The sequence below is a fragment of the Vanessa cardui genome, chromosome 4 (genome assembly GCF_905220365.1).
Source record: "Vanessa cardui chromosome 4, ilVanCard2.1, whole genome shotgun sequence".
Taxonomy (NCBI): domain Eukaryota; kingdom Metazoa; phylum Arthropoda; class Insecta; order Lepidoptera; family Nymphalidae; genus Vanessa; species Vanessa cardui.
The window spans coordinates 11,104,275-11,120,515 of NC_061126.1; the positions used below are offsets into that span (position 1 = coordinate 11,104,275).

The window sequence follows — 16,241 nt, forward strand, 5'->3', positions numbered from 1 at the left end:
GAAATTTATAGAAACAATTTTGACTTTTATTAACTAGTTACATACTATTTAAAGACAATAAAATATTTAAATATGCATTAATTTTTTTTTACTAATGAATAGGAATATAGCAATTCCAAACAAGGAATAAAGCAATTCCTTAAATATTCTAAAGATATATCTTAAGAATATATAATTGATAATAATAATTCCATTCTTATAACAATTTTTTTATGGATTAGATAAAAATATATAATATTTATTGAAAGTTCGTATTCCGACATTGACTATATTACTAATGAAGATATACTAATAAGATACTAAAATTGCTATTTAACATTAGTACATAAATAATATGTATTACCTCATTTCTTTCGGCCTTTGTTACTTCGTTGCCCTAGTTACAACAACTTCAATTTCCACGTGAAGTATGTTTTTTAATAAAAAAGTAAACAAAGTCTAGTCCGTAACAATTTTACAAAATTAAAATATTTTCGTAACAATGGAAAACTTAAAAGAAGAAACAATACACCATACAGCTATGAAATTGGCGGAAGAAATCAAAAACCTTTCAATATACAAATCATTTTACAGTGATGTACAAGTTAGTAGCCTCTATTGTACAATAGGATTAATAAATAGATATTACATAATTGAAAGTATTTCTTTCAACCAACAGAAACTGGTATCATCACCAAGTGTAAAAAAGGAAGATTTTAAGCAAACTTTACAACAGGCAATGAAAGAAAAAGGTTTAGATACAAAACTAAGGAATACAGTTTTTCATTGGGTTCGAACACAGAGCAAACAAAATGTAAGTGAAATGTGTTGTATTTTTAGAATAAAAAGGGGACTCCTATTTAAATGATAAGGTTAAATATGCTTTAAACTTTATATAGAAAAAAAAAAAATAACATAAGAAATAAAGTTAAGAAAGATCCAAATACTTCTTTCTTTCGATTTTTATTTATTATTATGCGTAAAGAGAAATTGAAATTTGAGATAGCTATAGAATAACTTTTCATCAGTCATCCCGTACTTAAACTCCAAATAGGAGGATTTTGTTAATAACTTAGTGACAGAGTAAAGCAAAAAAAGTTTGCATGTACATTATTATTTTATGAAAGTAATAAATAAATCAATGTTTAGAAAGAAGAAATCAGGCTTCTCTAAATTAGTAAAAAATGATCGTTACGAACGATTACAGCGTTTTTGAAAAGATATCATATACAGCGATTAAATAAGAGATAAGAAATTGGAGCTAAACGGCAGCATAGCATTTTTTAAACTTCATTGTCTAAGAGGATGAAATTAGGGATGAATATGTACAAAATGTATAGCTTTTTTTTATTAAAAATATGGAAATCAGCGTTCTTTTTAAGAGTAAAAGAAGATTATTAGGTATTTTATAATGTTAAAAAAATTGATTTACTGAAGAAACAAGCTAAGTCTGATTAAAATTACGGTTTGTTAAAATATAAGATTTTAACCCAGCATAACTATACCGCAACTTTTTATAATATTTTGTATCAGATGTATACTATACACCAAACTTTAACTAAGAATGTTTTCGATTTAACATATTTTTTTTAGAAATTAGATCCATTAACATCGTTATCGAAAGCTAGTGCTCAATGGGAGAAAAGAATACACAAATCATTAAATTCGATGTGCTCAGACTTAGAGACTTCTCTGGCTAAAATAAGATCGCAAAGCGAACAGGAAGAACTTGCAGACAAATGGAACGAGCTCAGCACATATAGCCTGGGTAAAATTGAGGCGTCGTTATTTAATATTTGCTAAATATAAAGTAAAAAAAAATATCACTTAATGGCTTTTTGTCGTACTACAACAATTTTAACTTGTATTGTTCGAAATAAAATTGAGAATAAAGACAAAACTGACTATCAATCTTATTATGTATTATATATTTTTTAGATTTATCAAAATATAGACCAGTTTACGCACCAAAAGATTTTTTAGATGTTTTACTAACATTATCTGGATACGTGCCATTTACAAGAGAGTGAGTAATTACTAAAGTTACAGGACATAATGTTTAATTTTATTTTTTTCCAATTTCTAGGTGTATCATAATACATATAAAATGTTTCAGAGACGAACCAAAATGGGAATTTGCTCATCTACCTCTACAAGTCAAGACGTTAGATCAATTGGTATTAACAAGTTATATTTATCCGCCTCGAAGGACCTTTTTATTTCATTTTGTCTATAGTATTATGTACATGTTTTATCCAGCTATCTATAATAATTAAAATCACGTGTATCTTTTTAGCGTAAGATATACCAAGAATGGACCAACGGAGAACCGTTACTCGGTGTAAATCCAAACATGCCTAGTACGGTTCCAGGTTTCGCGACCCTAGAAGCAGAGCGAATAGGGCTTGGTGAGAGGGTGGCAGTTTTGGGATACGCTCCTGTTATACAAGAGTACCTGAAAAAAGGCAGTCCTCAATGTTTAAGGGCTAAATTATGGTCACAGGTCCTGGGCGCTGATGTCAAACAGCAGGCAAGGATGATAGATTTAAATTATATGCTCGATTCCCAACAATACTCCTATTATACCGTATTTGTTTTAGGCAAGTAATAAGAAATTACTTGACACTTTAGATTTAAAGCATAATAGAAAAATTGTATTTGTAGCAAATTATATACTTCAATCAACTAAAGAAAAATGTACTAGAAGTTGACTTGATGATTGACAAGCTCATTTTTAAAGACGTACAGCTGACAGCTTCCAATGATGATCAGTACTTCGTGTTTGAAGATTTGCTATATCAGGTAAATTTGAGAATTGATGATATATTACGATATCTGATGATGAATACGATTCCTGATGATGTTTATCCCTGTTAGACGTCACTAATTATCAATTATAATCGGTAATTATTAATTGGTAATTGTTGTCAATTGAGTCAAGTTCCAACGCTCAATGGATGAATACAAATATGCCGATTAACGATATATTCAAAATTTCAAACCATGTCTAGTAACGCGTAGCCAGTCACAATTGAATTTCTATCATCCTTATTTCTTCAATACGATTCGATTGTAATATACGTGGCAATAAACGGGGCAGATGATGGTAAGGGGAGTGAACTGTGCGTTGTGTGCAGGTAATGCTGTGCTTCTCGCGTGATGGCGAGGCGGCGCGCGCTGCGGGCGCGAGCGCGCTTCGCGTCGCCGTCAAGGGCCGCCATACGCCCGACTGCCTCATCGCTTTCCCACCCAGCGGTGTCATACCCTTCCACGGGTTCACCATGTACGGTATGACAATTAAAATATATTTTTATAATAATTCGGTTTGATTTTTTTGGCCCCGCAATATAGCTTACATTTCGTGGCATACAAAAACCTATGTTAGCCATTGGGGTTCAGGCCTAGACCATAGCAAGTTTTACCAAATTCGGCTCAATGGTAATGGTATAATATTCGCATTTGTAGCTGTAAAGCTGTTCAGCTGTAAAACTTTAGATATACTTATAGTTCTACGTGCTAGCATCTGTATGAAATAAACGTTATAGATTTTTATAATAAAATAAATAATATCTGTTGCAGCAACTCCATTCTGTTATTTATATGACGACCCTGTTCAACTGTACTTTATGTTTCGGGCCTTTTATATGCGCTACTGGCATCGTTTGCATTATATCTCAACACATCCTCAGGTAAACTATGCACTAACCATTATATATTGTAATAACCTGTTTTAGAGTTAAGCGAATCGAACCATCACTCAGAGTGATAAAAAATAAAACTAGTCGTGCTATTAACCTCAGAAGTGGATAAAAGGGTGCAAAATTAAGAATTAGATACTAACTGACTAATCCGTATTTGCTCATAGTATGACAGTATTATTATGAAATACTGATTATTCACTTCGCGATAGGGCTTTGTGAGAGCCCGTTTTGGTACCAATATTTTATCAGATATTGTACCCCTAAAAAACAATATTACACTTGTTTTGTTCCGGTTTGAAGGGTGACATAACACAATATCTTAGTATCTAAAGTTGGTGGCGCATCGACGATATAAGAAATGATTGATATTTCTTAAAGCGCAATTGTAAATAGGCGATGGCGATCACTTGCCATCAACTGACCCATTTGCAAAAGAAAAAACCAAAAGTATGTCACCCGTAGCCCCTATATACATTATATACAATTCTAAAGCGTATATAACTACTTAAGGGCGACAATGTTTTTATGTGCCTAAAACTTAGTTTTTACTCTATATTGTCAAGAAAATGCTTAATTGTAGGGAATAGTTTCTCTCTGTCTTCTGTATGAGAGATTGCTGGAAGCAAACGAACCTCTGCTTTGGATTCACTTCAGGAATATCAATATCAATCCGTGAGTATAACATTTTATACTAAAACGCATGAAATCGTACAAATAACTAAATAATAAGTAGGTATCACACTATATGTATATGGTTATGTTGTACCTTTCATCAGGGCCGTATTTAGGGGAGGGCAACCGGGGCAACTGCCCTGGTGCCTCCTCATTAGTGGGTGCCACAGTTTTCAGCAAGTTAACAAATACCGAGATATAGTCAAATTATAATAATGTTATTATTTAATATTTTAAAAGTTACCGATACAAGTAAATAAATCATAGCTTACTTATTGAAATAAAAAAATAATTAATTCATGATAATTTAATTATAAGGTTGTTCACGCTTCTGTTTGCCTAGGGCCCCCACTGCTTTGTGGCCCGGGGGCCTCCAGACCTTTAAATCCGACTCTGCCTTTCATAATATTAAGCTGTTTAAACTTGCCTGGTTTTTTTGTACTAATCGAAAACAATGAGATTTAGACATAGACAATTTTGCTACTTTTTAATTATATGATATATGAATGTCAAAGCTGTTATATTCCAGTGCAAGCTAGTGTTTTGAGCTAATAATATAGCTTTCTTATTGTTTTATGTATTATTTTTTCAGTATACGAGTTGTATTTAAATGGTTAATGCGAGCGTTCAGTGGACATCTCCCACCCGATCAACTGTTGCTTTTATGGGACGCGATCCTCGGTTACGACTGTTTAGAAATTCTTCCATTACTAGCTTTAGCTATACTAAGTTTCAGGAAAGAAAATATTTTTCAAGTTAATACGCTGCAAAATGTTGATGCTGTTTTAGCAGATTTATCGACCATATCTGTTATACCGCTATTACAATTAGCTTTAATGAAATCCTAATCGTGGAACAATTTTACAGTCCACAAATATTTCTTAAATGCGTCCCCTTTTTTGTTTATGCTTACGTAAATAATGGGCTTTTAAGAATTTCTAACAATTTCTAATGAGAGAATGATGAAAAAAAATTGGAATTATTCGAGTGTTTATCCTTTAGAATTAGAATGGATTAGAAAATTAAAATTAGAATTGAAATTATATGTAATCTATCGTCAAAATAACGAGTAGGTTTCGCATGTCTGCATTTCATTATAAAGTCTAAAAATTGAAAAACTAGGGGAATTATATACTTCCTTTAATTAACTATTGAGCACCATTATTGAATGTGTTTTGCGTGGCAATTTTGAATAAATATAGTCAAATTAATTATCTTACACAGAAATGAAATGAATTCTATTTATTTCTTAAATCATTAATTTCAGTTTTACCTTTTGTTAATAGCAGTATAAGATTTTCAGAATTCGTAAAAGTATTTTCAAATGATAATAATATTGTTGTTTAAATATATACATCCATGTTTATTTGGTATATGGTTGAAAAAATACTGTTTTTATACAATTGTAGAGTAAACACTACATTTAAATAATAATTGTTATCCCAAAATATTGTTTGTATAGAATTTTTATAGGATTTTTTTGTTTTGTAGACGAATTTATTGTAATAAAGTGTTATGTTAACTTTGTTTTATTTCTTTACTAACGACCAGTTCCGGCTTTACACGAGTGCAATATTGATACTAAATATACTACAGATTACTATTTGTTTGTTTACAACATCACATCAGAAACTTCTAAAATGATCAGTTTTTCTTTAGTACATTGTATGTGTATTATAATAAAAATAAAAAAAACCGTTGCGTAATTTTAAAGCGGTAAGTGATATAGTAAAATATATGCGAATATTTATACCCTGTTTACTTTTAAAAGGTTTTTGATTTTGTTGAACAATTTAAATAGGTTTAAACTTTGATATAAATCATTTATTACTCAAATAAATATTAAATCTTTTTACAAATAACACACCAGTTACCTTCCTCATAAAAACTTTTTTCAACGACTAAATCAGGTAAATCGCACAATTTGTCTAATTCGCCTTCTTCGAAAACGTGATAGTATCTCAGCAAGGTTGTACTGGATTCGTTTTCAAGTTTCTTCTCCTTAATATTTCTCAACTTCCACGGGACGAGAAGATCATTGTGTTTAAACTGTGTTCGGTTTTCATGTATCGGTAGATTGAGGCCTCCGACTGTCGAATGTACGCTTGCCTCCAGATTTTCTTTATCCTTACAAAGATAGTTCGACTTTGTTTGATCTTTCGCCCAAACTGTAATTAGAGCTCGGCCTCCGGGACGTAGCAGACTCGCTATCGTGGATACAGCCTGCAGTCTTCTTGCCTGTTAAGAAAATACTTTTGACTTTAAAAACAGTACTAGATAAGGGCTTTCTATCTGAAACGGCGTAAATTGTACATATCATTAAAAATATTCATAAGATTTAGTATTCCAAAGAAAGTTGTTCTTTCATTATTAATATTAAAATACATCAAAGCGTCGGTAATTAAATATATCTGTCCTCAAAGCGTGCCGTCATCTCAACAATGTACCGAATCGTTTACTATTTTTCACATATTTAATATCTGTCACCATTGTATTCAGTCTCAAGTTATTAAAACGTTGTAAATTCTAGGAGATATAATAAGAATGCATTGGACATTTAAGTATTATGGCTTAGAATTTACCCTTGCTGCGTCATAGTATAGTGCCTTTGTTAGTGATAAATTCGTCCAGCCGATTTTGGTCAAATCAGCCAGCCTCATGGGTGACCAACTAACTACGCAGGATACATTATGTGCGCAAACCCACGTGCCCTCTCTCTTTCTCTCTCCCTTAATCTCATAATCAGATGAGAAGGTAAATCCGAAACGAGTGGAAAGACTTCAGGCACAGGTCAAACGGCTTAAGGTGATTACCGCTGCATGGGAGTAAACACACCTCCAACTTTGGCCTACTACTGAGAATCCAACGATAAAAAATCCAATAACTTGAATGAATGAATGAAGAAATTGCTACCGTAGCGATAAGACCGCCTTTGTACATCTACTCAACGTGTTACCCATTTACCTTGTTTTTTATTATCGGTGTACAATAAAGAGTATTTATTATTATTTTTTATTTATTTTCACTCATATAATATTACATTTTTAAATATAAAATACAAACATATAAAATATATTTAAAAATATAAAATACAGAGGCCAACCAGTGGCGGGAACAGGGTCCAAGCCACCGGTGGTAAGGGCTCCAGAGAGAGGAACTTCCTCACAATACGAGCCGTGCCGAGGAGTACTGCCTTCTGCATCAGGCCCTTGACCCAGCTTCCTAACGAGAGCCTCTTAAGGTGTTGGTCGAGGCTCTTATTATTATTATTATTAACTTTTTATCGTCCAAACCTGGGGTTTGAACCCAGACCCTCCAGAGCTGTGGTCTCATACCAAGCTTATTGCTAAATGTTCGCACCTGGTTGCTGAAGTGGTGTATGACCGCGATGCAGATGACGACGTCGGCGATGCGCGTGCGCATACCGGGGCAGAGCAGGTCGAGACGCACGCAGTCGGCGCCCGCCACGCCGCGCGCCTGGCGCCGACACTCGCCCAGCAGCCCACTGCTGCGCTCGCCTGCTATCTGAATGAACAGTAATAACTTGTTGTTGGAGGTCATCTATACTAATATTATAAATGGGAAAGTAACTCTGTCTGTCTGTCTGTCTGTCTCGTTCACTACCGGTCGGTGAGGTCATCTATACTAATATTATAAATGGGAACGTAACTCCGTATGGCTATGTTCGCTACCAAACCAATGAAAGGATTTCATGAAATTTGATATGAAGCAAAATTGAACTACCAGGAAAGACATAGGGTACATTTTCGCCTAACACATGACAATAAAACATTATGCTAACCTAACCTAACCTAACCAATCCCCTAAAACGCGAGAGAAGCCGCGGGCTACAATTATTTTCAAAAATATGTTGAATACATATATAAGAATAAAGAAACTGTTGTTTTGCATTATGTGAGTTTGACTCTCTTTTCCTATTACACGTTTACAAACATTAATTTCTGATCATAATAGACAATTGAATTAAAAATATGTTACTTTTTACTTCTTAACTTTTCTCTGTAATCCATTATTTTTGCTTCTTCCTCACATTCTTTTTATTCATTTTTAGTTTAAATTACTTATATTTTGTTAATTTATACCAAAAAATCTAAATAAATTCAGCAACTAAAAAATTCCATGTAATCTTAATGCTCAATAAATATCCCCATATTTACATTGACAGAATATTATTAAGTCATTTACAGAAAATGTTTATTTACCATGCTGCAAGTTGTTTACATTCTTGGCAGAGTGTGATTTTTCTATTCTGATTTCTGATTCTGATTTGTTACAGTGTAAACACTCCGAAAGAGAAACAAATAACAGTAAACCTTACTTGCAAGATATCATTACGCTTGAGTACATTTTTTCCATTTCCAGCTCCCAAATCCAGGACAATGGAGCCAGGTGGTGTATTTTTGAGAAATTCCACCACTTTCGGCCAAGGCTTGTGTCGTGTCGAACTGAAATGACCAGCTATCTGTTCATATACCTGTTGATATAAGATTTACATTTACTATATTATATTAAAGGCTTCATTTCGAGCAGAAATGAATAGCCATGTCAAACTATTGGTGTATGCATATGCACCAAATAGACAAACTTGGTCTTAAACAAAAGTAATAGACTGGGTTTCTCCTTTTTGAGGGCAACAGCAAAGTAAAATTGATCTGAATAATATTCATTGTAATTCATGTTAAGCTAGTTAGTACTTTTGTTTTTAATACACTATGTTTTGTAAATTAATTGTTCAATCAATACCTGATGCACATGAATTTCTTCTAACTTTGAAGCTACTTCATCTTCAATGATATTTGATTTATTATTATCACACAGCATTTTGTATCCGCATTCACATTTACCCTGTCTAGTTTTACGAAAAGTTAAGGATATCCTCATTTGTCTCATTACTGTGTCACTTGTTATTACTCTGACTTGTTCCGACGTATTTGAATTACGAATTTCAATAACGGGGTCCCATGTTCTTGGTTGAATACCGTGTTGCCAGTCATATCTGCTTTTAATTAAAATGTGTTATATTATAGCTGATTACCCATGTCATAAATAAAACAAGGATTTTAAGGACTTGTTAATTTAAGTATCATTATTCATTCAAGATTTTGGATACTAATTTACCTCACCTTGCCTCCCCTTGCATTACTAATAGTGATCTAGCTGGGACTACAAGTGGAACATATTTGCCAGAATGATGCTTCCAATCCATGACGACAGAGGAACCCAAAGATAATGACAGTATTGTATCATCAAATGGACTATGTCTGTCAACATGAGACGGTATCCCTGAAATATGATAGATATTTTGGAAAGGGATAACATTTTTTTCATTGGTGTTTGACATTACAATTTATACCACTTACAATCCAATAAATATAAATGTGAATTAAAATAATTTTATTTGAGTGAATTAACACTACTTAGGTACTTTATTTGACTTATATGTCATTTTTATTGTAAGCATGTATCTCTAGCATGAAAGTATAATTTTTATTTTTTCAATACTAATAATGCAAGTATTTAACTTCATGAAAACATTGTAAGTATACTTTCTTGCGTATACTTCTATAGTTTAAACAAATGAATTAAAATTTAATACAAGCTATCAGCAAAAAATTGAGCTATATATTTAAGATGAAACAAAAAAATATTACCTTGCCCGGGACTATACTTATTGACTGTCAGTTGATCAGGTATTCTAAATTCAATGCCATAACTGTTGAGCCTTTCCCATAGAATGTTACATTCCTCTGGTATATTCTCAGATAAAGGTGAACTCAAGTCAACATCATTACTTCCATATCTGAATTCATAGCCATAATGTTTTACTTGTCTATTCTTCAGATTTGACTCATCAATCCAGTCAAAGAGTTGCAAAAATGCTCTCTCCTCTGTTTCTGATATGAAATCTTTTAACAAATGTAATCCTTCAGGATTGTTTGACGTACATACAACTTCGGAGCTTGGAACTGTAAATGTGTAAATTTATGAGTAAATTAATATTAAAACATTAAGATGCAGCTACATGTAAATGTTTTATTCGATAATAGTTGTCTAATTATTTACAGACTTCTTTTAAGTAACACATACCATTCTTAACATAATTCATATAAATTGGTCCATTATCTGCTCTTTCTTTTCCATTGTAGGCATCAAAAAAAAGTTTCGCATTTTCGGAATTATTGAAAACTATGAAACAATGCGATTCTCCTTTTTCCGCTATAAAGTTCTTCAGTTTTACACTTGGAAGTATATTTAACATCTTGACTACATCTTGTTTTTCAAAGCCAGTTGCTTGGCCCACATTACACAAAACTATATTCTAAAAGAAATATTAGAAAATATTAAACATTATTTCTACTAATTACTAAAAATATGGATTAAAATATGGTTAAAAAATATAACCAACTGGTTCAGAACTTTCGGAACATAATATTCCTTTAGAACTTTTTAGGCGTGCAGCAAATCTCTTCCTTTTTCTTTCAGTTTTTTTTGCTTCGTCCATAATTATTTTTATTCAGTAAATAATGTCCTCATATTATGCCCTAAACCTAAAGCTACCTCACATGTGACAGTGATAACTGTGTAGTGACAGCCACTGACAGTGACAGTGTTTTTATCTATTTAGTGTACTCGATTATATTATAGGTACAGTATACTGTATAAGTATAGACTATAGATAGATTCGATTTAGACCTATATACCTACATGAAAATTGTCGCAACGAGATAAATTGTCACATCGGGACTGAAATTTGGACGTTTCATATATTTTATTTATTCTAATTCTAAACTAACTCATGAATTTAGAGTACGTAGTAGTGGTAGAAGTTTAGGAATAATATTCTTATCAATCACATATTATGCATTAATGTTTGAAATACTAAATAATAAATATTATAATATATGATTGTAGTCTTGTCAGTTGTCAATTTGTCACTAGCTGGTGTCATAAAAGTTATCAACCAGCGCTTAGTTGAATGAGATAAATGGTGTAAAATATGGATAACATTTTAATTGTTAGATGACTGGTCACTTAATATTTGAAGCAAAGTTTACTTGAAGGATTATAATGCTAACTTACAATGAACATTCAGACGGTACGTTTATTTAAAAACACTAAATGCTCTGTTATTATATTCTTTATATACATTAATGGACTTATTTATTTTAGGAGCCAACCAAAAACAAGAAAAGGCAGATAATCTGCATGGCCTCCGACTTCTTCTACCCGAATACAGGCGGGGTAGAAGAACATATCTACAATTTGTCACAATGTTTAATCAAACGTGGCCACAAAGTCATTGTAATTACTCACAGTTACGGTGACCGTGTCGGTGTTAGATATTTAACTGCGGGTCTCAAAGTTTATTACTTACCTATACGTGTATTTTACTCACAATGTGCACTTCCAACAATGATTTGTAATATAGCTATAGTACGATATATTCTTATAAGGGAATGTATTGAAATAGTACATGGTCACTCTGCTTTTAGTGTTTTAGCTCATGAAGTATCTATTATAGGTAAACTAATGGGTCTTAAAACTGTATTCACTGATCATAGCCTATTCGGTTTTGCTGATATGTCAGCAGTATTGACAAATAAGTATTTGCAAATGTGTTTATGTGAGTGTGATCACTGCATCTGTGTTTCTCATACTGGTAAAGAAAATACAGTGTTAAGGGCTAAAGTCAAAGCTCATAAAGTCTCTGTCATACCTAATGCAGTAGATGCCTATACTTTTACACCAGATCCAAGTCAGAGAGACCCAAATGTCATAACTATTGTTATAATTTCAAGATTAGTCTACAGAAAAGGTGTAGATTTAATGGCTGCTGTCATTGCAGCACTGTGTCCGAAATATCCTCAAATTAGGTTTGTGGTTGGAGGTGATGGTCCTAAGATGTGGTTACTACAAGAAGTAAGAGAGCAAAAAGGTTTTCAACATTGTGTCACATTACTAGGTAGTCTTAAACATTCCGAAGTTAGGGATGTTTTAGTCAAAGGTGACATTTTTTTGAACACTTCTTTGACTGAGGCATATTGTATGGCAATTGTGGAAGCAGCATCATGTGGGTTAAAAGTTGTGTCTACAAAAGTAGGGGGTATTCCTGAGGTGTTACCTCAGAACATGATATACTTAACAGAACCTGATGTAACCAGTATTGTAGCTGGAATAGAGATGGCTATGAAAGATTTAAAAGATGGCAATATTTTATGCCCTTATGAATGTAATAAAATGGTAAGAAAAATGTATAGTTGGATGGATATCACTAGAAGAACTGAGATAGTCTATAATAGAATATTATTAAATAAAAATAAACCCTTAGGTCAACAATTAAGAACTTATCTCAGTTGTGGAGTATGGCCATTCCTCTTAGTTATAAGTTTAATGTATTTATTGTTGCAATTAGTAGAAAAGTTGTATAAAAGAAAACACATTGATATAGCAAGAGATTTAGAATTTTAGATACTAATAAATTGGATATAATTAGTCAAATATTATTTTATACCAAAATTTCATTCATATAACCAAATAAAGTTGTTTTTTTTTTATAATTGTTAAAATATTAATGCATAATCAATTATAATATTTATGATTAAAATATTTATATACCATAAATTATAATATTTATGATTAAGTTTGTTTTACACAGTCAATATGCAGTGGCTTTAATAGTTTAATGATTGGGATGTTTGCTTTGATTGAAGGCAAGTTTTTGATGAATAATGATTATACCATGCTGTCAAGAGGTCAGAAGCAAAATATTTTTTTAGTAGCTTGAACTCATTCCATGGAGTTTTACTGACAAGAAACTCAATTTTTGTATATGGAGACTGATATAAGGTTGTATATAATAAAAGTAATTTTCGTTTGGAATGATATTTATTTTTAATACTATGACCAAATAAAAAAGAGGCTACTCTCAATATTAAAGCAATACTGGAGACCATTTCTAAATAAAAATTTAAATAAATAACATATGCAGAGGGCTTTTCAATCCTTTATACATTAACTAGAACACTGTTATCTTAACATGCTCTGTGAATTAATATTAAACATGTATATAAATATCAATTTACAATAAAATGTGATTTAATAACACTGAGACTGATGTTTAGACAAATATTCAGGCTAATAACAATAATTATTTTCTTAGCAAATCTTGTTTTTATCTATTCAAGCTCTGTGAACAAAATAAATATACATTATTAGTTAAAAACCTAGATTTATTATTTAAACCCTATAATTAAAAAGAATGTTATTAGTCAAAGTGTATCCACTATTAGACAATTTAAATATTAGGTTGGTAGTTTAAGAAAATATGCTTCTCGAAGCCAATGTAAATGTATAGGTACAGATTTATTTTCCAAATTTAATTATTTTAAGTATTATCTCATGACATAAACATTACTATCATCACCTAATTTACTTACACTTTAGTAGTGCGAGGTGGGTACTTAGGACGAACTCCAGATTGCTTGAGTTGGAGTACGATGGAGCGTAGACGCGCCACATCACGTCCCCGGCGCGGCCCAAAGTCGCATAGCTCAGATACGCGAGCCCACTCATTACCATCTTCAGGGCCACTTTCGGAGCCTCTAGCTAGAGCTCGTTCAGCATTTCTATGAAGTGAGTTTGTCTATTAATTAGCAGTTTTCGCTTACAATAAGAATAATTTATTAATTACAATGATTTATGAGGTCAAAAAATATGATTATATTTTTTTCTATACAATAAAGTATTAAATTTTTTTAATATATAATAGGTATTAATTATAAAACAATAAATATGAAAACTAACCACTTTATAAATATTTAATATATGTAATATAATATAAAAATTATGAATATAAACAGTAACAAAATCGGAAATTAAAATGGAACAAATGTTGACTTTTTGTTGAAAATAATAAAATCTCATCAATCATTTTGTAATTACATAACATGTAATTTACATGTTTTAACATAAATTCCCCTGTTAAAATTGATCCCTCAAATGTTCAAAAATTAAATGAAAACATCACAACATCCAACACCAATTTGGTGATACATGTTAGTACCATTTCCAGAATTATCTATTCTTGTATACTCACTTAGCAGATTCCCTGCCAGCATCGAAAAGAAAATATAGTATTAGTAAGTATTTTCAGCATGCAAAGGACAATTACTTTGTCCAAATTGTAATCATGTAACAATATAAATATATGAGACAATTTACATATTTGTATTGTGACATAATGAATTAATAATACTAATAATACTACTAATTTTACATTATACACTAGAATAATAAAATAACTATACTATATAAAAAGATATAGATAAGTTTTATGTTCTTTTTTTGAAAAATATAATTTCCAAGGAGAGAGACTATTTTATTCTACAGAGCTTATGCAAATATTTGTGAAAAATAAACACCCAGCAATGGTCTACACCCAAATCTCTAGACATTTAAATGTGTTTCAAAATTTGCTAACCTTACTGGTTGTTTTAATCAATACATATATAATATCATATTGTAATTGATATTCAATTTTTTCTCTCTCTATTCTAAAACAGTTTGTTCTAGAATAGAGATATAAATAAAACATATTTATAAACAATGATAATTCCAGTTGAAAAATAACATTGTAACATTTATAAGGCTAAATGTTAAGTGTGTCCATCTTATCTTAATTTATGCATTTTATTTGCTTTATTGTTGCAGTCAGAGAAAAACCTATATTATTGCTGTACTATTAATTAACAATGTATTTTAGCATTTTAAGTTAATATATTACCTATTTGCTGCCTTTGTCTTGGCTATTTGCTCCTCATGGGTCTTGTACCAGTCTTCCAATTCTTTCTTTGCTACTTTCAACATTTCCTGCTTCTTAGTCTCTTCTTCTGCATCTATAAGTGTATTTAATGCTTAATTAAACTAATTAAGTTACTAGTACAATTTTATGACATTCAGATTTTTTAAACCAACATTTAATCCTATTAATAAGGAGGTAGGTTTAGATATTATATGTATTACTATTAGATTATAGGTTACAAGGTATAGTTTATATTAAAATATATGACATGTACCTCTACATAGTATAATTCAATTATACTTTGTAGATGTAATGTCATATATTACATAAAATATTATTTTTTTTTTACATTATCATACCTTTCTCTTCCAATCTTTTCTTTTGTTCTTCTCTCCATAGTTTTATCTTCTCTGGCTCCTCCCGTTCTTGCCTGAAGACGGGCGTTACAGCTGGTGCAGGAGCAGTCACAGGTACCGATGAGGAAGTAAGATCATCATCAAGCAATCCATTGGCTTCAAATGCAGCTGCACTTGGGACCTCTAAAACGTAAATAATGGACAGAATTATATAATACTACGGTTAATTTTTTCGGGGACGTTTTATAAATTCTGAACAATTTAACGCTTAAAATAAGAGCACTGGTTCTTCATACATAGGAAGATCATTTTTATTTGTCTGTAACGATTGATTATATCACATAGCCATATGCTATTGATATTAAAACTTAATGTTCTATAAAATATTGAGAGTAGCTATTTACCAACGAAGTCGTCAAATCCATTTGATGCCGATGATACAGTAACGGGGGGCGGAGCACTTGTTTCCAATTCATCTTCAAGGCCAGCCAATTGATTTTGTTCCCGGGCTAAGAATTCTGCCGCAGGATCTACTTCAGGTTGTACAAAAGTATCACCGAAATCATCCATTATTAAATATTTCTACGAAGACCCGAGAAAAAGTAATCTGACAAACGTTGACGTCGATTTTGTCGAATAAATATACCAAAGATAATTAAATTATTGACAGTCATAGAAGAAACATTGCCATACTCTTCAATTTACTCAAAA

General features: G+C 31.6%; 4 protein-coding genes across 5 annotated transcripts; 2 read left to right on the forward strand and 2 right to left on the reverse strand.

The window, feature by feature from the left end:
- The first annotated feature begins 237 nt into the window (after window positions 1-237).
- Window positions 238-5,280, forward strand: LOC124544275 (TBC1 domain family member 19). The gene is made up of 11 exons (XM_047122751.1): window positions 238-583; window positions 659-793; window positions 1,573-1,747; window positions 1,918-2,005; window positions 2,096-2,156; window positions 2,276-2,509; window positions 2,644-2,781; window positions 3,117-3,267; window positions 3,559-3,668; window positions 4,261-4,352; window positions 4,945-5,280. The coding sequence occupies exons 1-11, from the start codon at window positions 482-484 to the stop codon at window positions 5,198-5,200; spliced, it is 1,542 nt and encodes a 513-aa protein (XP_046978707.1). The 5' UTR covers window positions 238-481; the 3' UTR covers window positions 5,201-5,280.
- Window positions 5,281-6,154: 874 nt separating this feature from the next.
- On the reverse strand, window positions 6,155-10,972 carry LOC124544092 (alkylated DNA repair protein alkB homolog 8). Its single transcript, XM_047122521.1, has 8 exons — window positions 10,780-10,972; window positions 10,461-10,692; window positions 10,025-10,339; window positions 9,497-9,656; window positions 9,117-9,369; window positions 8,692-8,847; window positions 7,713-7,877; window positions 6,155-6,590 (listed from the first exon to the last, which is right to left on the reverse strand). Exons 1-8 carry the CDS (start codon window positions 10,873-10,875, stop codon window positions 6,195-6,197), a joined length of 1,773 nt encoding a protein of 590 aa, XP_046978477.1. The 5' UTR covers window positions 10,876-10,972; the 3' UTR covers window positions 6,155-6,194.
- A 71-nt stretch (window positions 10,973-11,043) lies between these two features.
- LOC124544093 (phosphatidylinositol N-acetylglucosaminyltransferase subunit A) lies at window positions 11,044-13,594 on the forward strand. Its single transcript, XM_047122522.1, has 2 exons — window positions 11,044-11,469; window positions 11,544-13,594. Exons 1-2 carry the CDS (start codon window positions 11,455-11,457, stop codon window positions 12,840-12,842), a joined length of 1,314 nt encoding a protein of 437 aa, XP_046978478.1. The 5' UTR covers window positions 11,044-11,454; the 3' UTR covers window positions 12,843-13,594.
- On the reverse strand, window positions 13,241-16,230 carry LOC124544095 (clathrin light chain). 2 transcript variants are annotated; one of them, XM_047122524.1, is made up of 6 exons: window positions 15,935-16,230; window positions 15,534-15,713; window positions 15,157-15,268; window positions 14,470-14,481; window positions 13,811-13,999; window positions 13,241-13,560 (listed from the first exon to the last, which is right to left on the reverse strand). In XM_047122524.1, the coding sequence occupies exons 1-6, from the start codon at window positions 16,098-16,100 to the stop codon at window positions 13,554-13,556; spliced, it is 666 nt and encodes a 221-aa protein (XP_046978480.1). In that variant the 5' UTR covers window positions 16,101-16,230; the 3' UTR covers window positions 13,241-13,553. The 2 variants fall into 2 exon arrangements, with proteins under 2 accessions (XP_046978480.1, XP_046978481.1); XM_047122525.1 differs by lacking the exon at window positions 14,470-14,481.
- Between the last annotated feature and the right edge of the window lie 11 nt (window positions 16,231-16,241).